General features: G+C 43.5%; 1 protein-coding gene across 1 annotated transcript in view; it reads left to right on the plus strand.

The window, feature by feature from the left end:
* The first annotated feature begins 3,093 nt into the window (after positions 1–3,093).
* Positions 3,094–22,544, plus strand: part of LOC146177300 (uncharacterized) — a 78,478-nt gene continuing 59,027 nt past the window's right edge. Inside the window, exons 1-3 of the mRNA XM_084581516.1 lie at positions 3,094–3,150; positions 7,839–7,935; positions 13,778–13,950. Coding sequence (XP_084437642.1) covers positions 3,098–3,150; positions 7,839–7,935; positions 13,778–13,950 — 323 coding nt within the window. The 5' untranslated portion in view covers positions 3,094–3,097. The remainder of the gene's footprint in view (positions 3,151–7,838; positions 7,936–13,777; positions 13,951–22,544) is intronic.

The raw sequence follows: 22,544 nt of genomic DNA on the forward strand, positions 1-22,544 counted from the left end.
GAATCGCACTCTTTGTTCATGCCCGGTATCGCGAAAAGCGCCTTTATCGATTTTATAGAGAAAGATTCTCCGAGATTGTACCCGAGTAAGCACAGCGAAGCAGAAATGTTTATTATTGTTCGAGACGTTTACAGGGTTCCTTGGTGGGTTATCTAGACGGTTCTTTGTCAGCTTTAAATTGAGCGCCGCCGAGTATTTTACTTCTTTCGCGGGCACAGTCAGCCCAAATAAACAGTTAATTCCAGTTGTACACCTGTCTGATCATTTGTGGCCTACGGCACTCCCACACCCACGTGACAAGATTACAAATAGATATTACAAAAGAGTTATCGTAATGTATTAGTATATCTAAATTGCAGGACAAAGATGACATGAAACCCACGAATAAATTCTAACAATTTAGTAGACATGCAAACATATGCTTTGGAGCCTGCATGGGAGCCCTGTTGGTGAACAGGTCAACACAAAACAGCTCGCATGTGACGTGAAATAGCTATGGCAACATACTTTGCCTACATCTAAGTGGTCTTGGACATTTGCTTCGAGCTTAACGCCATCATAAGGACCGCCGACTAGGTGACCCTATTGCAAAAACCAGCGTCTCCAGTGCGAAACCAGTAAGATTTTCGCGCTGGTTTTGCACTGGATCTGCTGGGAACGCTGGAGGTCTTCGATATTCACTGGAGCAGCAACGGAAAGACACTGGCGGCAATGGTGCGATGGAAGAAAAACGCTGGGGTTAGCCTTTTGACGCTGGGTGTGTCGCTGGCATCCGCGATGCACTGGGAGAAGCGCTGTATGTGCGCTGGGGCCGCACTGGTCCCAGTGTCCCAGTATAGCCGGTGCGGCCTGCGGCGTCAGCCGGAGTAGCATCCCTCAGGGGCCAACAGGGCAACAGCGTGCTTTCAATCGACCATCGGGGTGCATATGAAAAATATGGTTCAAGCAAGCGCTTTTTGCTGCGAAGTCGTTGCGCATTTGTAAGAAAACAAAGGCAGTATCTTTTTTCTAGAGTTTCCATGTTTCGATAGATCGTTTCGAGCGTTTCGAGAGCGACAACGACCGCCGCACCTCGATCTCATGACACACTGGCGATTAACGCACAACTAAAACTGGAATTGAATAATGTGGGCTACCATGCATAACCAACTTCACAGCTGATCTTAAGGGCACTCTAACACAATGATTACTGACAAAATGTTCAATGCGGGCTCAATCGCAGGCGATCGTAGCCTACACCACGGCCCAGTATAAACAGCAGAAAGAAAAACTAAAACCAGGAAGAGAGTAGTTTACCGAGCGATGGGCCCAAGAGAGAAAAAGCAACAACATACAGCGCTTGTAATACATAATATTTGGCGTGTTTCTCAAGATTTTGCGCTCCTTCTAACTTTGCGTATCAAGCAGCCGAGCCCTCGGTCATCGCAACGCTTCCCGCAATGTTTAAATACAAATAAGGTTTAGTTACACGCAATTAGGGTCATCGCTGCGGCGCTTGCCGGTATTGAAGCTTGGTCGCACTTTTTTCCTTGAAGGCTTCTACTAAAGCTCCGTGTTCAGCGAAAATTACGCCCACGGTAGCAGAGCACCACCGAAGAGCCGGCGTTGGTAAATTTGCCAGCGATGTCAAACTCCACTTGTTAAAATGATTCCAGTGCACGAAATAGCGCGCATAGGCACCCAGAACATTAGTTGCAAGTCGTGAGAACAGACAGGAAGCTAAAATGATCAAGAAGTTGCAATTGTTAGCAATGGGCCTGTAGACTGCAAAACATGAATTCCCAACCTTATAAATGCGGGTTATGACATAAAATGCAGGAATGTTTCAAAACAATCCAGTTCTCTGGTAGCTTCCTGCCAAGAAGGGAGGACTAGGGCTTGTGCATTTACTTAAGCGCCAGGTTGTATCGCGGTTTATTTATCTACGCGACCAAAACAATCCATTTCTCCGGACAGTGATTCAAGTCAGGCTCCGCAGACTCCTTCCAGGGTTCGTGGTGTCGTCATGTCAAAATATGTGCGGTGCCGTGACTGGATATCTGCGTGTAGTTATGCTTGCTTATAGGTTGTTAAATGTGCGTTTCTCTCATGAATATCTATGCAATGTTACCAAGCAGAAACTCTATAGAGACCTCACTGACATCATGCTTCCCCAGCCATTGTACCGTTTGCCATACCGTGGAGGCCCCGGACAAGACGTCGTTAAAAGAGTGAAAAGAATGCCGGTAATATCTTCAGTCAAAACGTTTTTTCTTTAAATTGCACACTAACACGCTACCCGTTAAGACATGGCTTCATAGCAAAGGCATCTTCGTACCCTGGACTACCAATTGTTTTTATGCAAAAAACCTGAAACAATAGAGTATGTTTTTCTTGACTGCTGGGACCCAATATTTCACTGGGACGTTTTACAGCGCGCGCTTAAGAAACAGTTACCACTCGATCCATATGGAATAAGGTTCTTGCCAATAGAAACATCGGAGGATATACCATGTGATTTGATTATGCTTCTGGGCCTGCACTGAATATGGAAAACGAGGATGCAATTTGAACATGATGATCTTGTCGTGCGTCCTGTTCGCGAGCATTTTGTTGAAAGAGTCGTTTCACTAAGAGAGTGTTACCGAGCACTCCCTGATCCACCAGAATGGATTACCTTGCTTGATGTTTTGGTGTCGTTGAGAGAATTTTAATCCGTGTTTGCCGAAGCCTGGCTTACGCGTTTTATGCACTGCATTTCTGATTTCACTTTCAAATGTCAAAGTCGGCATTAAAGAAAAAGAATAAAAAATCTGGTAGCCAAGTGGTTAGCGTGCTGAGCTGATGATTGATATGTGCCTAGGGATAGAGTTCGAGGCGCGCATGGTGCACTATTTTTTGTTTTTTTTTTACTTTCTTTGGGCTTTTTTGTGTACCTAACTTGTTTCGATGCTTTTTACTTTTTAATTTTTATCCCACGCCTTTTTTTCTCCTGGCGAACAGTGCCGTCAGTGCCGAGCGTCCCAGTATGCCGCGTTCCAGTATGCCGCGTCCCAGTATGCCGCGTCCCAGTATGCCGCGTCCCAGTATGCCGCGTCCCAGTATGCCGCGTCCCAGTATGCCGCGTCCCAGTGCGCCCAGTTTCCAGCGTCATAAAGGGACCATAATCAGGTATGGCGCTGGGGCGCTGGCACCCAGTGGCACTGGTTTTTGCAATGGGGGGCCACAAGCACAACGGAGTTGCCGATTTCAGTTGTTTGCCTGCAGATATTGTTGCACTGTAAACTCCGTCATTACCAAACCGTGGCGGTTGCGTTAGGATGCAAAAATCCTTAGTGTGAACTAGCAGTTCTCAATCCTTCAAAATGAAGCAGCGATACTACCCTCCTGGGAGGAAAAGCTATCATGATTGGGAGCACTTCGACTATCACGTCACGGACGCTGTGACCAGATTGTTTCTGCGTGAACTGTCGTCCCTGGCAACTGTGAGGCCACCGCTGGCCACAAAAACACCACCGTCGCCTTTGCGTCGCTAATACGGCTATTTTCCACCTCGGATATCCCTCCCATAAAATGTTTAGTCAGTAGTCAGCCTGTTCGCCAAACTATTGCCTGTTGTTCTGGCCGAAAAGCTATTACCCTTCACATTACCGAAGTCCAGTGGAATGGCACAGTGTCTGCCTAAAGTCTAGGTACCTCCTGTGCCGACATTGTCAACGATCTTAACCTTCGCCTCCCAGTAGCGAGCATTTGTCCCGTTGCCATCCTGGCTAGGCTTGAAACGTGTTGCCCCGATCAGATCCCAGATCTTCTGCATAATCCTTTCATCACCCTCAACGAGTTCCGGTCCGTATCGCGCCATCATACCGCCGCACTCAGACCTTTCGTCTGCTTCCATACGATCACTCAGCTTCTACAGGTTGTACTGAAGCTGCCTCCAACTGTAAACCATATACAAAGCACTTAACGTTTCCCCCGAATGTTTCTGTCGGAAATGCGGCTGTGCGCGCTCGTAATGACGCAAGTGGACAAACATCTATAATATGTGCTCCTATTGCCATTCATCTTTGCAGTTTGTCACGTCTGCAATGTCTCATGTGCGTGCCGCGGATGGTAGAAATTGTGCAATAATCATGCTATGCCCCTCTCCAGTCCATATGGCAGGCCGGTGAATGCGGGTTCTGTTCGCCATTTTGATCAGCTGTGCCAATGCCCTCTTCCACGGTTTCAATTTTATAGCCAGTTATTGAGACCTCATGCACTATTCACAAGGCGGCTTCTTTCTTGAAGCTCTTGCAGCAACGAACAGCATCGACACCGGTGCTGTCTATATTATTCGTTGTTGACCATACAGTGGTTCTTATATTGCGCGAGATTATGTGTCCCGACGCTCTTAAACGGTTTCACAATGTCACGAAGCCTTCGAACAGTCTATGAGCCTCAATACGCCTCTAGGTAATGAGCAATGGCCATCGCGTTTTTCTGTGGCTACTCAGGATCTAAATAGGGTCCCCATAAAAGCCGAAATTCTGCTGGCACGAAAAACGACCCCCTCAACTGTATCTATGGTTGAAAGTATTCTCAAAAGGTATCCGCTTCGACTATTGTCAAATTGTAGTGATTGGCTTGGATAAAGAAAGACAGCGTTCGTAACACATTTTGACGTTTACATGCCTTTTCTAGCTGAGTGATTTGATAGCCTTCTGTTCGACTATTTATCGTCACCTCGTTGACCAGTGCATCATAATTTTGATTTCGTCCAGGCGATGTTCAGAAAAAGACATTCAAGTGCCCTTTCGCGCCTAATCAGATCAAAATATCAGGCCACATTGTTAACGCTATCGCCATTGATTTTTAGTCTGCCATAGTTCGAACAGTGAAGGATATTCCCTGCCACCTTACTGCAATATGCCTTGCGCAGCTTTCCGGGGTTGTGCTTATATTTAAGTAAATTTTTGTAAGATTTTGTAAATATTACACACTCTCAAAGAGCTCATAAACACCATTTCATAATATTTTAATCAGTTCAACAAACGGCGCGCCGGCCTAGTTTTCAAGTTCAAAATCGTTGCTGTCTTGCCACACTTCAATATGGCGGCCTTAGTTAAGTGCGTACTTATGCCAATGAATATAAAATCGTCACAGGGCTTCCTCAGCGCTAATTACAATCAAATCGTGTCATTTCTAACGTAAGGAGTCTCGTCTTCAACAAAAAATTCAGTTATTTGTTCAAATAATGCATGTGATTAACTTAGGCATGGGTAATTGGGAGATTCTGTCCGTATTTATACTGCCAGCCGTCTACAGTTGTCACAAACCATGACGCGCGTTCGACTTTCCTGTTTGATAGACCTTAAAGGTTGTCCACTAAGCTTGCATTACGTATAAAACTTCACAATTACATGATGGCGTATAGACTGGTCTGCTGGACACCGATGATCGAATGTCTTCGCCGTAAAGAGACAAACCAATGGTCATGCTGGGAGCGGCTGAAATGCCAACGCGTACTCGGTCTATTATTGTGCACAGTTGAAGAAGGGGAAGCCCGCAACGGTGAGGTCTGCACCATTGTCAACCATTTAGAGTGAGTCCTTAATGACCGCTCAATGTGCTAGTTTGTCCTTTTTAGTAGCACCGTATACCACTGCTGTGTTATCCTAATACTTTTCACCTCTTCTGTTTGGCAAAGCACTATTGCACTTCCGTGCCTCATGCCATTATCTACCCACTGATAGGCATTGCCTGTCGCCATTACTTAGTACAGTGTTTGTCATCGATTCTCACGGCTGTCCCTCTATCGCTCTGTACTCTCTCAGGTGGGGACCTGCAAGCTATGGCAGTGCGGAAACCCCTTACTTTATTTTGATGGGGCCTTCACTTTATATAGGTTTTCTTCGAAAGTTCACCGTCTCAAATTGGACCTTGTTTGACGATTCTATGGCCATAAAGCAAAAGAATGATTTGCCAGTGGCCGTAAACTGCTATCGATCCTGCGTGTAGTTCTGGCCAGCATTGATATTTATATCGCTGATTTGCTTCTTCTAGAACTTGTTAGACGTCCAGAACCCGTTCAAATTTTAGGCACCAAGACGGTGCTTTCTTCTCGTCCTATGCTCTCAAAACCATTCTCCGTGCCTGCTCTATTCGACACAATTTTGCCCTTATCACCCTAACTCGCGGCCTCCATGTGGTGTGCCTCTTTCGATGTGCTTTGCTTTTCTAGGGAGTGTTTTGCGCCCCGAACGTCATAGCGGCGGACAGCATAGTATTACAGATGGTGAAATAGTGCTTTATGTCTGCAGTGAAGAATAACACATTTTAGCCTAGCGTGTTATCTGCCTTGTAAAACTTTGGCCGTCATGCTGTGCAAGGTAATTTCTGCAAACTTCGTTTAGATTACTTTCCATACATACATTCTATAGAATACGCTAGTAGATGATAGGATATAATAAGAAAAACGACAATAAATTCATCGTTCCCGATTGGTATGACCATCAACCAGAATACTTCAGTTTCGTAATGTGGTAGTATTCTGAAGCAAAAATTGTGACATCTGTATTAAGAAATTCGTGGGTAAAATACGCGAATCATTCTGGCGTTGAAGTGGTCATGATAAAGTGGTCATGATTATTTCCTTCCGCAGAATACTTTAAAAACAGCTAGTAAAGCTTCCATACTATTGGCCCACCTACTCAAAGCTTTGTTGCTTTTCAACAGCGGGAGGAATGCTGCCTTGCCAATATGATCGTAGCGCGCGGACCGATTTTGTGCCCTTTATTTCTTCATGTTTCATTTTGTGAAACATGCTTTTACCGCTCTCTTTCTAGCGCGAGATGCGTCAAGATTAGTCTGAAATGACTGCAGGCTCATGCGTACCTGGGTTATTCTGCACTACTCCAGGATACCTAAGACGGTTTATCTAGATGTTTCTGCGGCGACAATAAATTGAAAGCTGCCGATTTCATTTGTCATTCATAACTCGGTGACGATAAACACGCTTTTGCTATTATTGCCGCCGCTGAGTTGATTTGTACTTTTACGGGCGCACGTAAGATAATAAAAGGTTCATTTAAGAACAACCTCAGTCTCTTCATTTGCTGCCTTCGGCATTGTACGACTACGCAACACTCATTGCTGGCCCTAATTCATTGGCCGCTTTAAGGGAGAATAATGTGGGATATTTTTAATCTTTACAGACACTGAAAGTATGCGGTAAGTTGTGACCTAAAGCTTGCTAGCCGTAGTAATGAGAAATGAGAATTTTGTATTGGGACTATGTGAGTCCTAGTAGTGCTACATGTCTATACCAGAACCTGCGCACCTGCTTCGGTAAATGACTGAGATGAATAAATGACAGGCTTGTGTAAACGCGTCAATGGTTTCGTTTCGAAGATCATGCTATTGTTACACAGCATTAATAAGTAAAAAAAAGAAACGATTTCAGTGCGTGATGCCAGAAGCTCACCAGTTAATATGATGCTTTCATAAGTATAAATTTTTAATTAATTCAAAGATGTTGGCGCTTGCAAATATATATCTCTGGGTGTGTATAAAGCACAAAGAAATGCTACTTGCTAGACCAGTCAGTAAATTAAAACCTGGCTTTTCAGTAAGGTTCCTGACTTGATTTCCGCAAGAGAAAGCCGTTGGTGAGAGGTCAAAATATCTCAAATGCATTGGAAGCTGAACAAGACGGATGGTGCGAACTGGCTGTAGCTTAAAAATCTTAATAAATAATAGAAAATGAATTAGCGAGCAAGAATATTTTTGCTACAGATATTTTTTTCCTTCAACATGCAGCTATAATCATGACGGTAATGGTATCTATATTTGATGTATTGAATACTTTCTTTTTTCAGAAACTCCCTTTTAGAAACTATGCTGCCGTTCCAAGTCATCATTTTCATTGACTTTGCTTTCTGCATTTACGGTGTTACCCTGGACGACGCCCGGAAAGTGAGAAAACACTTATTACGCCTATACAAACGTATAATTTAAAAGATGTTGCCGTCCTAGCTCACATTACTATTCATTTCACACTGCCCAAACGCCGGAGCCAGGGGTGAAAACCTACGTCGGTAGGCACCTGTTCTTGAATAAATATACATGAAACACGACTGACACAAATAGATAAAGAACGCACTTCGTCTGGGCTGATACTTTGCTTTATGAAAAAGAGACCATCTATCAGGAAATTTATCATAACACGCAAAGCTATGCTAAAGTCAAAGAAACAACTAAAATTTGGAGAAAAACTAACTCATTAGCGTCGGTGCGAAAGGACACTTGGCTCCTTGATGCATATTGTAGAAGTCGTCATTCTGCATCTACACACCTGAGAGATATTTCAGCCAAGTGCAGCACGTGAAAAAAATGCTTTAAAGTTAGCGTAGAACTCACATTAACACAACAGAATGTCGAGCATTCATAAACAGTTTGCGCGTTTGGATGTTGCTTGCCTTCTGAAACCGCTTATGAAGGCACTGACAAAAACTTTTCTGAAAAATTTTAAATGTCGCCAAGTACTACTTGCGGATCCAAGGGTGACAGAACAGAAAATTTTAATAGGATCCTTGGTGTGCATGTGGTTGTCCACATTCAAAAGCATTTGTTGAAAGGGAAGGTGTCGATATAATTTTTGTCAGCTAAATGCTAAAACTTCAACCTTTACTCACCGTCCTGCACGAGGCTGCACTAGTCCAGTGTGTACAACGCAGCTTAAAAACTGATATTAGTGCTTGCTACATGTCTGGGGTGTGCAACTCCACTGCCTTGTACTAGCACCATGCAGGCTCGTGCTTGATCGACAGGCTGCAAGAGCACCAGAAATATTTATTCTCTACAGACGGATAAAATCCCACCACTGCTAGGAACGCAACTGCTACACGTATTTTCCCGCTTCAGCTTTCTTGCTAAGTCGGAATTGAACGTTACCCGCAAATTTCTCGAATCACAACATATCATTCAATTTGCTTCAGCAATACCGCTTCATTAACGATGCCGCATGAAATAAAATTCTTTCCATAATGTCCACAGGGCTTCGGTTTATCTCCACAGTTCGTGTTTGTGATAGTTAGGCTGCGAATGTTTTGTTAACGTCTGGGTAGACGGTCTGTTTTCAGCAAGTTAGTCCCGTCAACATGGCTGCCTAGTTCCTTCTTTGTTGTTCGTTTGTGACTAGTTTGTTTATTCACAAAAAGTTGTCTTCGCGTTACTGTTTTTCCTCCCATCCTTTGGTCAGTCTGTCTATTATTGCATCAGCCCAACCTGCGTTTTCCATGCGTCCTCAGTCAGTCCATCTCATGATCTTCATAAAGCCCCTTCTTGCAGATGACAAGGCCGGGAAGATCGAACAGCGCGCTTTGTGATGTCACGGAGGGACCATTTTGGTCGAACAGTCAGTAGATTCGATTCCGGTAACTGTTCTAATGAATCTTGACAACACGAGATTCTGGAACTCTGTACCTGACCCTCGACTCCCAGGTCATTTTCGGTCGATCGTGCAGCGGGGTAAAATTAAGCTTTTCTATCAGTGTCAATCCTAAGGACATATAGTATACATCCTAAATTTCAGTCGGTATAAATGAAGCCAAATTAAGCAAATTCAGGAAACGTCAAAGCTGCTCAATAAAACAGATGAATAACCTTGCTGTCAACGATATTTTGCTCAATGTAAACAGACAAGTGTTAAGGAAAACCGACAAGGATGTATATTCAGATGATTGTCAACAATGGGTGTAGGCAAAGCAAAGTCGACAACACTGCGCTATTAAAAGTGCCTAACCTGCATGTGAGTGAATCCCCTGTTTACATTAGAAATGAGGAAACATATATCACCTGTTATATTAGTTTTATTATCTCAAGCTGACTTCAACAATTGCAATGTCCCGTTTTTGCTTAAAATACCCATTTTCAATAACTATTTCGGCACCGGACGCTCGGAACACCTGCGGCAACACACTGGCTGACTAAATGGCAAACGAAATCGGTTTCGTTTGGATGAGTCGCAAGGAGAAGAAACTGGATAATCCGGGAGAGGCGTTAGTTATAAATGAGCTGAGTGCTCTTGAATTAACAAATTATCTGTGACTATTGGTGTTGCTGAAATTGAAGCATGAAAGAATGATTACAAGTTAGCCGCTACCGGCAAAAAATACTATCCTAATTATTGTCAACGCAAATGCCCATGGCCTCCACCGTGGAGGTAAGGAAGCTCAGAGTAAACATCACACAAGAGAAATAGTTGTGAGAAGGTAATTGAGCATTGAGCATCAACTAAGAAACTGTAGCAAGCTTCACGACATTTCAGTAGTCTAATGGAAGAATTGTTCCTATGTTTTGGTGCGCAAATGTGTACTTGTATAACTGAAAATTAAAATCCACAGCTTCAACACAGTTTCCGCTAGCGCACAATGTGGCGATTGAAGCATAGATTGTTCGCATCCAAGGTTTACTCCACAGATAAGCGTTGCTTTGACATTGTAACCATCTCGTGCACACATCACAGGCATCCACAGCAAAAACACCCAGGTTCTCTTCCGAGTGCCTTAGGCGTATGCTAACCTACCCAGCGTCAGTGTGCCGTTGGTCTGGGCCATTAGTTGGCCGATATTTCTTGGCTCTTCTGAGCATTTTAGAGAGACGTTGATGTAACGGTCTTTCCAGTGTAGTGGTTACCAGACTACTGCAGTCGAGCTAAAAATAAACTCCCATTGTACTTGAGTGCACCCGATTATGGATATTGTTATCAGATATACGAGTGAATGACATTGTACGAGGTGCTTTCCCGTCACCAAATGTGATACCCTACTACAAGCCCTATGCCAGGCATCTGAGGGCAGGCGTCGGGGATTGTCGTGAAAACAACTGATGCCACGTTGAGCTGACAGCCGCATAAATAGGAGCTAACAGGTCAAGGTTGAATTTAAATAGTGTCGCGTGCGAATTTTATTTATTTATCCAACTGGACAAATATTTTTGCTGGAGAAAATATTAATTACAAACCAATAATATACTTGAAGCATGTGAATGTAAGATGTATCAAGCATAAATGAATGCTATTGAACTCATACGTGATACCACCACTGCAGTGTCTGGGCGTTCGTTGCTTTACTGTATGAAATAAACATATATGATTTGGAATTAAGTACATGTTTTTGCCCACCCTCACAAAGTAGAGAAAAAGTAAAAAAAACAACAAATGTCGTCAATCAGATAGCACAGGCACGTGATAACTACTTTACCCATGCAGAGTTCATAACCTCATCTTTCAGCCTAATTTTCTGAAGCCCCCAGTTATTCATTCGTTTCCATAAAATCGACATTGTTACCCTTTGCGACCATCGATTATTCTTTCTTCCCACTATATATCATGCCAGTGTATTTTGTCTTCTTGAATTCTATTAGAATATCATAAATTCGAGTTATTTCTCTAATACTGCCCCACCGCGGCGGTGCAGTAGTGAAGACGACCGGCAACCCGCGTTCGATTCCGACAACCAGCAGCTGTGTTTCGATGGAGGCGAAACGAAGAGTTGTCAGTGTGCTGTGCGTTGTCAGTGCGTGTTAAAGGTCCCCAGTTGGTCGAAATTACTCTTTAACCCTCCACTATGGCACCCCTTTCTCTCTCTCCGCTTTAAATCCCATATTCCTCCTCTTACAGCGCGGTACAGGTCTCCGCGAGAAAGTGAAAAATACGGCGCCTTTCCTTCCCAGTGAACAAATTATTTCTCTAACCTGTTCTGGACGTTTTCTATCTCTTAAAGTTACACCTACCATTATCCTCTCAATAGCTCACTGCATCCCCTCAAGTTAAGTGGAACCTTTTTCGTTAGCTTCCACACTTCAGCAGCATAGGTGAGTGCCAGAAAGAGGAAGCTGTAATACACTTTTCTCTACAGCGGTAGCGGTAGCTACCAATTATTATCTGCGAGTACTTGCAAAATGCACTCTGCCCCAGTCTCATTCACGTATTATTTCCGCTGCGTGGTCCGGGTCTCCGGTTACTACCTGTACTAAGTAGACATCTTTACCTGAAACGTCCCTATTGTAACCAATTAAAAGTGCTGCTCATTTCCGATGCCATTGAACATTACCTTAACTTTCTACATACTACTTTTCAAGTTCTGCTTTCCCTGTCTAGGTCGTTAATTATATGCTATTCACGCCAGAGTCTTCAGCGAATCGAAGATCACTGAGGTGTTCTTCATTAGCCGTAATTCCTAACTCCCCCGTTCCAGCACGTTTTCCCGCACTCTTGAAGTAGGGTTGAAACCCGTCTCACGACACCAAATGCCTCCTCTCTAAACTACTTCTGCCCGGAGGAACTCGTCAGGTCTTCTGGCGTTAGCTGTGCTTGCGCATGTGTCTTTACACGGGCACCGCTTGAGAGTTCGGTGGACCGTTCCGGTGTAGTAAAAACGGCTACAGCGAACAGTTTTCAGCAACAGGGTTTGCAGAGCTTCGTACAACATAATTATGAATGTAACCTGCTAGGATGAGATGCTTGCACACATTTTCACCAGTGAGGCTCCAGTGATGGTTGTCGAATCGACCAATTCACGCTGTCGATGTGAGCTGGAACGAAAATCAGCCATGACTCACATCTTCGGCAGTAGTCTCTTGTGCAAAGACGAGAAAACCGACCAGAAAAGCATGGACTGCTGGGTGGTAGTTATTTTAGTACGTGGTAAGATTAGCTGCGACAGTGAGCCCTTGGATTTTTTGTCATGCCAGTTAACGTGTCAGTGGACTTCAGTGCAGGACATTGATGGTTTTTCACCTAATGAATAGAGACCCGTTTGTTTAGATTTTAGTCTCCTGTTTACAACACTGTATCTGGAACCAGGATTGCATGTTCTGGTGTTTAAATATAGTTTATCTATACCGTCTTTTGTATTGTCACGTAGTGGTGACGAAGTCGAAGACACAAATGAAGGGGTCGATGATTGCACTAAAGAAACTCTTTATTTGGGCTGACTTGCGCCCGCAAAAGAACTAAGCAACTCGGCGGCGGTGATAGAAACAAACGTGCTCGTCGATCGTCGAACAAAGAATGCTCGTCACATCCGAAAACGCTCAATTTAAAGGCTGCACCGAACAATCTAGATAACGTCGCAAACAGCTACCAGCACGGGCTGGAACATCATGGAAAGACACCCGAGTGGCCAGAACCTTCGAGACAGATCTCGGTGCATCTTGCGCTACAAAGAAACTGATAAAGGTGTGACTCGCGACATCGAGCATTAACAAACACAGATTACGGAACTGATACGCGGTCCAGGATCAGAGTGATAAGCCTGTATGCCGGCGGCTGTTAAAAAACAACAAATACAGTTTTGAAGGTTTCGCGGCAATATAGCGCAACGGATTATAGGAAGGCTCTTTTTGTGCCCACCCCTGAGTGGGCTGGACTCTGGGCTAGGGGACTGTGATACGCAGTTTGGTCGAAGATGTCCTGTGAGGGGAGTAGATAGAATCACTTTCCGTAGAAGAGGTGGACGCCCAAATCACTATGCCACGACTGATATCTTTCTTCAAATGACTATTCTCGGCCCATTATACTACACTGGATTTCGCAAGTGGGCAATAACAAGAACTAAAACATTCTTGGAGAAGCTATGCAGGACGCTGGAAAAAGGGGATGGGTATTTATTTGTTAGATGACAGTTATTATTTCTGGTTGTTTCTGCAATTGCATAAATGTGTACAATACACTGGAGTTATTGAATAAACTTAGTGATTTATGACTGTGAGAAAAGGAAGTATCGTTCAGTAAATTTAATAAAATTATTCGCAGGCTCTCAACACCAGTGGACAAATCTTTCTGTACATTCGAAGCGCACACAGTATGTATCGGAAAAGTGAGAGTTGCACAAATATTAAAGTGTATGACAAAGTAAACGAAGACTTGTATTTCCTGGAAGTGAAATATAACCTTCAAGCAGGCCTCCACACACGTAAGCTTAACTGGTAAGTACAAATTACATGACCTCGGTGATAGTATCGAAACTTTTTGAAGGTTAACAACAACGGATTTCAGCAAGACAGTACGTGGAAATTTTATTAAAACGGCGGCCGCAATGTTTTTGTTATTGCATACTTATTTTACGCTTCTTGCTATTTACTATTTACATGCAAAATGGAAGGAAGTATGTGATGTGTTAAGTAAAAATACCTGCCTTTTATGCACCAATTTATCTTTTGCGTTACCATTATACCAACGTTTTAAATATAAGAACAGTTCGTGAAAAAAGTTCTTATCTCCTTCATTGACATAGCTATGGGAAACAGGTTAAATGTTTTTCAGCTTGAATTGCGGACGCTGATTAACTGTACGTAGCCCTACGACTATGTACAATTCACTATATTATCACTGCACAATGTATCTAATTACCTACATTCTTGAGGTCTCTTTTTTGAACGAAAAATTTAAACTACTTCCGGAAATTTACCTTTTGGCCACTCGCAGTTAGACTCGCCTTTTCTTACAACCTGTGTAGACCTTTTTTGTGAAGATGTTTGGTAGTCGTCTTGAATTTGTTTTTTTCGCTCTGTTACCATGCCCGCTTCTCCCCCAGGAAAGAATATCAGAAATATAAAGCTTTGAAGGATACAGCATGGTATGAAAGTGCCTTTTCAGTTCACTCCATCACACTGTTATACTAATCATCCTAATCAATTAAAAATTATGATAACTATCTCCGGCGAATGCGTGTACACAGCAATGTATGTTTTTATCATTTCTATTGCCTCACCGACTGTCGCAATCTAGACGTTTCTTTCGCGCCAATTGAAGCAAAGTTCAGCATAGGTCAGAAGCTCAGTTCAGACGTCATACTAGCCTTTCACCATTAAACTTACCCAGCGCAAGCAAGTCAAGTTTTAAGCGACAACACCGACTGCCACTGCGGCTGAAGGGTAAGGATAATTTAACCTTATAATGGTTTTACGTTGCCATTTTTATTATTATAATTTTTTTCCCGCCGAGTATGACAGTGTTTTTTTGCTCTGTACACATTTGCCTTTGTTAGGTATTGAATATTTTTTTTTCATTTAAGAAGTTGAAGCGAGCGCCTGTTTATCCCTTTTAGTTTGCATAGTCTGGATCTGCGGTTACTATATGCCCTAATTAGAGATATTCGCCTACAATGTCCTGTACTTCGCTAAATATTATGAACTTTTGTTGCTTGCTGATGCTTGTGAATATTACCTTTGTCTTTAGTACTTAGATATAAAGCCTACTTTTCTGCTATTCCTGTCTAGGTCATCATTAATTATTTGCAGTTCATCTCCTGGGTTATTTACCAACGCAATGTGATCAGCAAATCGCTGACTTCCAAGGTATTCTCCATTAGCCCCTATTCTAAACTGCATTCAATAATTCTCGGAATACTACCTCTAAACAAGCTGAGAATAGTACTGGAAAGATTCTGTCTGTTTACCTAACACCTTTCTTTAAGGGAATTTTGCTATTTTATTGATTCAGAACTATGGTTGCTGTGCAGCACCTATAGATATCTTCCATTACTTTGACATATGGCTTGTCTACACCCTGATTTCGCACTGCCTGAATGACTGCGATGTTTCAACTGAGTCAAGCGCTTTTGCGTAATCAATGAGTACGATGTATAAGGGCTGGTTTTATTGCGAGCATTTTTTTATCACTCGGTTTATGGTATGGACATGATCAGTAGTAAAGTACCCTTTCCGAAAACCTGCTCGAGCTTTTGCTTAATTGAAGTCTAGGGTTCTCCTGGTTTTGTTAGAGATTGCCGTAATAAACACTTTTAATGTAGCAGTTAGTGAGCTAATTTGTCTGTAATTTGTGACGTCCTTAGCGGTCGCTTTCTTAAGAATTAGGATAATGTCCGCATTCCTCCATTAGTCCGTACCGTCGATGACACCAGGCATTGCTTATGCTGGGTGGCTAGCTTTTATAGCAGGATATCCCCCCATCTTCCTACAAATCTGTAGTTTTCTGAGCGTCCCCAGCTGCTTTACCAATTTCCTTAGTTTCTAAAACTTTCTTAACGTCGTCCTTGGTTGCTGGTGGAACGTTGGACTGCTTTTCACTGCTGCCTATCTTATTACTGTCCTTCAAGACAGTAGATGCGAGGCATCAAAAAGCAACTATTTGCTGACCTGTTGTGAAACTTTCCAAAAAAAGTGAAGGAGTTCGTGAAATAATGGTCTGTTTTAGAAAACCTCCTCGAGCTCCGGGCACACCAGTATGAATGCGTCGCCGATGCTCTGTTTCCGCAGCAAGATCTTCGAACACGGAACACCTGAGGGAAATTATACGAGGTTTTCCGCGACGAACTGCTCCACGTCCTTCCTTCGGCAATGCAAACAGAAGTAGCGTCCATCCGGATGTTGTCTGGAAAGAAGTTAAACTGCCACTGGGCATTTTTCATATGATGACCCCGAAGGAAGATCAAGCTATGAACTACGCCGCCACGTTACGCAATCCTGCGTCTCTGTGAAACACCTCAAGCTAGCCCCGATGCAAACAAGCCTAATCTGAACTTCACCCCCTGGCCTTCGTCCGCAAAGCCTGCGAATAATTGTCAAGCGCAAGGAGATGCGATCCATGGTGGACTCTGAAGAACCCTCAGTTACTGTGTTTACGCTACGATAGGGCCGGACAGATCCTTCGTCATTGCCCTTATAGGCGATTCGGACTCCAGTTTTCGAATCCAAGTCCCATGATATCTATGGAGGCTGCACAGCAAGCATAGTTCTGCACAAGGAAAGTGACAAAATTACCATAAAGGTGGAAGGCAAGAAGTCAAAATCTTCCCAGTACTATTGACAGCTTTTTTTGAGGAAGAATTCAGAGAATTGGGATCAGAAGTGTTCGGGATAAGAGTTGATAGAGAATAGCTAAGTAATCTGCAATTCGCTGATGAAATTGTTTTGCTATGTAACTCAGGGGACGAACTGTAAAAATGATTTATGACCTAGGCAACAGTAGCAGAAAGGCAGGCCTGAAAATCAATACGCAGAAGACAAGGGTGATGTTGAACAGTCTTGGAAAAGAACAGCCTTTCACAATAGGTAGCGAAGCACTGGACGTTGTAGACGAATAGGTCTTCTTAGGATAGTGGTGACTGCAGATCCAGGTGTTGTAAAGGAAATAGCTCCTAGAATGGGATAAGTATGGAGCGCATTTGGCAAGTGGTCGCAGATTATGACTCTCAACCTACCGGTATCACGCAAGAGTGAAATATGCAACAGTTGCATCTCAACCTATAGTCATCTATAAGGTAGAAATGCGAGGCTAATTGTTCTTATGTTGAGAGAAAGCAGAGATCTACGGAACGAAAAATGGCAGGTTTAACATTAAGAAATAAGAAGCTTGCCTAGTAGGTCAGAGAAATAACTCAAGTTAATCACATTCTATTCGAAATCAAGAAGAAATGGGCATGGGCAGATCATGTAGTCCCAAAAGAGGATAACTTTGGTCGCTTATGGTAACAAATTCGATTCCCAGGGAAGGAAACTGTAGCAGCAGGGGGTGGTAGAAACTTAGGGGGCGGGGGGGATCAGATTAAGAAGCTCGCAGGGGTTACATGAATGCAGCTAGCAAAGGGACGGGTTAGTTGGTGGAATATGAGAAACGCATTCACCTTGCAGTGGGTATAACTCGGCTGATGATGATGATCATTGTGTGTGAAGAATGTTCTCTGTTCTCCGCAGGGGAAACTGGAGAGGGCAGTAATGGGAGGTGAGGTTGTTTAGTGGCAAAATACGAATTTCATCTAACTCCGACTATGTCATTAAACCATGGACCTTGACAACGAACTGACCAAAGATCAAACTTACACGCAAGGCCCCAACAGTCTGCCATGAACAAGATTCTAGTATACAATGGAGCCTAGATCAGATGCCGTGGCAAACTCGTAAAGCAAGGAGGCGAACGAGGAATCGGAAGTGGCTGTGACCGTCACCCGGTGACCGCCCTACAGGACATTAGATGGCACTCTTCAGCTATCAGTGTTCCGTTCGCCACTGAGCTCAAGAATGTAACGATCCCTTTAGGATGACCCGCTTATTCACACCGCTGGTGATAACCTCATTACACGGTTAGAGGGTGCACCGCCAGAGTTGCACTGAATGGACATACCTGTCCTGCTAAGTTCGTTATCCTACAGCAGTGCTGCCGCGACGTGATATTGGGTAGGGACATTCTAAGCGAACATTGAGCAATTGTCCACCTCTCGATCGAGGCTCATCAAGCTTTTGAGAAAACAATACCAGCTAAAACAACTGTAAATCAACATTTTGCGTAAACCCTTCTACCGTTATCGTTCAAATTTCTACCCAGGATCACAAATGCACAGAAGTTATTGAATGAAGCACTGAGTTCATTTTTGATCTAAATTGAGTATCTTAAAATGAGCGTACATTTAGGAAGGGACAAGATAGTGACGAACTTCACCGAAAGATATCGGCATCTCAACACGGGCATGAGATTCGCTTTCGTGGCCGACTTAGAAGACATTCAGGAATTAGCCCTCCTCGACGAAGCCCCATAAAATCCACCTGACTAATACCGAGTGCCCAATTTTCACATTCACCAAGCACTACCCCAGAGCAGACAAGAATAAATTTGTAGTCTACTCAAAACTACAGCAGGTGCTACTGGTAAGCTTAGAAGGTGAGATAAAAATTACTTGCCAAGTATTGCATTGTCGCAGAAGAACGCACCCGACCGAAAAGCCTACCCTGTATCGCTGCGGGTATGTCGATGATTCGTGATGACATCATCCAGCCATCGAAGAGCAGCAGGGCAATACCAGTCCTTCGGGTCAAGAACGTCGGAGCGTTTAGCTAGTTGAGTTCATCAGGTTTACCGTCCCAAAGCAACGCACGCTATGAGGGAAGGCATAATGGAAGGATAAGGAAATCACGACCACCTGGGGTTCTTTAACGTGCACTTACAGCACAGAGCGGAAGAGTGCCTTGGTTTTTGCCTCCATCGAAAATCACCCGCCGCGGCCGGGATTCGCAGAACGCACCGCAGCAATCCGCTTCGTGTTTCAATAGCATAAAGATGAATGATGTTTATCCCCTCTCCGTATCGACGACACACTTGACGGGCTCAGCAGCGCTGGGCTGCTGGCTGTTTAATGGACGTAAGAGGTTTCGAGATGACCGCGTTCATCATGCCAGGCAAGATGAGATCAAGATGATGTCATTTAGGCTCTGCTCCGTATAAGCGATGTTCTAGTGAATAATGGATACCATATGGGAAATTTAAAGTTGCAAATTTGTCTAGAATACGCAGATATCGTTCTTGGCTTCTCTTCAGCCTTGAATGCCAACTGAACGACTTTTAACACTGCTGGAAGCATTGAAGTCGTCAGTTCTAACACTGAAACCGGAGAGGTGTCACTTCGCCTAGAAAGAGCTGCTGTTTTGGGTCATATTGTTAGCAGAACGAGTTCGGGCAGACGCACAGAAAAGAGCTGCGATCGGCTGTTTTCCCTTGCGGCTAATAAAAAACGTGTGGGCAGATTCCATAGACCATGCACGCCCTACCGACAATTTGTCAGGGACCTTATCTATATCACCGAACCTTTCCCCCAAATTACAAAGCTGACGCGGGTTTTGAATGAGAAACGTCACGAGCAACGCTTTGATGGAAATTAAGCGCCGCCTATAGTCCCTTCCTCTCTTTGGGTACTTTGGTGAAAGCATCTAGATTGAAATTAGTACCGACACAAACAGCTTATGCTTAGAAGCTGTGATGTTTTTGAGCAGTGATGGACAGGGGAACGCTATTGCGCACTCTATCTGGTGTCTCTCGGAAGCAGAAGCCAACTATTTGACGCCGAAAAAGAATGTCTTGGCGTCATCTGGGCAATGTCTAATTTCGCCCCTGCTTCTATAGACGACTATTCAAATTTTTAAGCTACCACCGTACTGTGTACTGACTCGTCAATACGAAAGATCGCAATGAGAGCCCTGCTCGAAGGAGCCTGTGTCTTCAGGAAATCGACATCAGTGTAGTTTACAAGTCTGGCCGCCAGTATTCAATCACAAGCCCTCTTCGAACGCCTTCAAATGAAGGCGACTGCGCCGCTTCTTTCGGCCCGCAAGCACCAGTCATTTCGAATGAACAGCAGCGTCCGCACCGTGGTTTGAGAAATATAACGATTACCTAGATGAAAAGAATGCATCTGCTCCTGCTGTCTTCTGGGTGCAGGTGTCGTCCTTCGCATTACGCTATGACAACCACGTGAAAACGTTTACATCCAAAAGGACCCACACGTATTTGCTCAAAATCATCAGAGAGGACATTTTACAGGTTTCCACGAGGACCCAATAGCTGGGCATCTCGTGGTTGCAAGCACGTGGCATTATATCCGTGAAATATGTTATTGGCCGCAAATAGCTTCCGACGTCGTTCATTACAACAAAGTTTCCCTGAGTGGTAGCCTCGCAAGACACCCTCGAAGAGACCGGCTGGGCTAATGAAACCGTTGCCTCTCCCAGGTAAGGCATTTAAACATTTCCCCTCCACCCATTCAAAATTTTATCAATGATCAAGAAGTAAAGTACGGTCGGTGCCGATTAGTGAGGCGCTAGAGCGAAGCAAAAGACGTATATTCTACACTGCAGCAGATGTTGCTGAGTGTTTCGTGAATATATTGTCCTGCAACACGGCGCCGCCGAAGAGCTCGTCATGGACATGACCGTTTACTTCTAAAGGTAAACTCTCGCATGGACATTTTGCAAGCTGGAAATAGCATTTCCATGGCCCACAGGAAAATAAATTTTTAGCGCTCATCCGAAATCATTGAAATCGAAGCCCACTTCATCGCTATATAGAGCACACTCTATAGGAGACGACCAGCGAATACCCGCCCACACTGCTCCTGCGCAATACTTTCTACGAGGCCCACCCCAGGCTTTAACACTGAGTGGTATACAGAGAGTGGACGACCATGTGCAGTGTTTTGCAGGAGCAGAAAAGGAGCTATATAGCAGTCTCCAGAATTGTTATGCGCCAAGCAAAGTTCTGTAGCAAGTTTTGCAGCTGAACAATACAGGCGCGTTTTTACAGCTAGAAAATCACTCAATGGCTTGTTGTGCCATGGAGCCTTAGGTTTCGAGACTATTGTGTATTCAGGAATATATATCTTGTTAGGTACTCAAATTATTTTTTCGAACAATGTTCTAGTTTTCCTCAATGCTGTATCGAGGCTTTCCAAAGCGCATTTAAGAATGAGCATGCTACATCATAAATAGCATCAACATATGCATGTTATAATCATTGATTATTTTGATTTTGTAGATGGTTATCACGCACAGATAACGTACACTGCCTACAATATATCATGTGAGAAACTATTGTCTTTCATCATAAACCATCATTATGATTAGACACGGATGTGAGTTTTCTCTAGAAAGGAATGAACCGTAGCTATATGATTTCTCTTAAAACAAGGCTAACAGATTAATCCTACCCTATATTGCACAAGAATCAAACTTCCTGCAAAAAAAGAAACACAATTCTCTAAGCACGTATAACAAACACTCATCTTCCTGTCTCACATAGGTGCATTAAAAAAGAGAGCTTATAAATCTCTTAAGAAGCTTAATGCTTTCACGCTAGCTGTGGCGTTGTCACATGGGATGCGGTTTACAGATTAACGGATCTGCTCAGTGCTAATCCTTACACTATGGCTGCATAGTGTATTATTCGGAGAGGCAGTTTCAATTAAAATTATTTAGACTCAGTATATGCCCCAGGAATGCGACTTTCATGCGCAGTGATAAAGCATTTCTTATTTCTAGCCTGCTTGCAGAAACAACGAAACTTTTCTCATAAACAAAACAGCACCATGTAGGTATCAGTATTCTAAAATTTTGATATCTATATGAGCCCATCTGCTATTTTATTTTACTCAAATGGCAGTCTAGAATTACATCATCGAACACCTGAGATTTGAGAAAATGTGTCAAGATGAAGGCCTACTTACTTTTTTACCTGGCATTGACAAAGGCTCGAACCTTCTAACAACTAGGTAGAATTTTCCTGCGACCGATAACTCCACCATCCCACAGTTCTGAAATTCACCAACTGTGCTGCAGCGTATTGCCGTTCCCCGAAAAATGCAGCAACGGAAGTGCCGGGTGCGTCACTCAAAACAAAGCACAACCTTGCGTTTTATTTGAGCATGAAGCGAGGTACACACAACTGAAATGCAATATTAATAAAATAGTTTTATAGATTTAAATTACTTACTGTAAAGAGCGTAATACATCGGTGGCGTCCGTCGCGCCATCTTTGCGAAGTTGAATAAGTTAACTTGAAACCCCTCCGTGGCGTAAATCCATAAAAAAAGCGTTTAAAGAATGTTAAAAGGCGATTGTTGCTGAGAGCTGTCTCTGAATGCAACCTAAAGATAACATACACTCACTGAAGATAGCAAATGATTACCGTGAAAATAATTGTATAGTGTAACCGGTGTCCTACCGTCCCATACTGGCTGCTTTCGCGCCGGGTAGTGCACACTTTAAATGCACTCTTATTCGTTTTGATTCACCATACC

Source organism: Amblyomma maculatum, chromosome 10 (genome assembly GCF_055883805.1).
Source record: "Amblyomma maculatum isolate TAMU_Amacu chromosome 10, ASM5588380v1, whole genome shotgun sequence".
Classification (NCBI taxonomy): Eukaryota; Metazoa; Arthropoda; class Arachnida; order Ixodida; family Ixodidae; genus Amblyomma; species Amblyomma maculatum.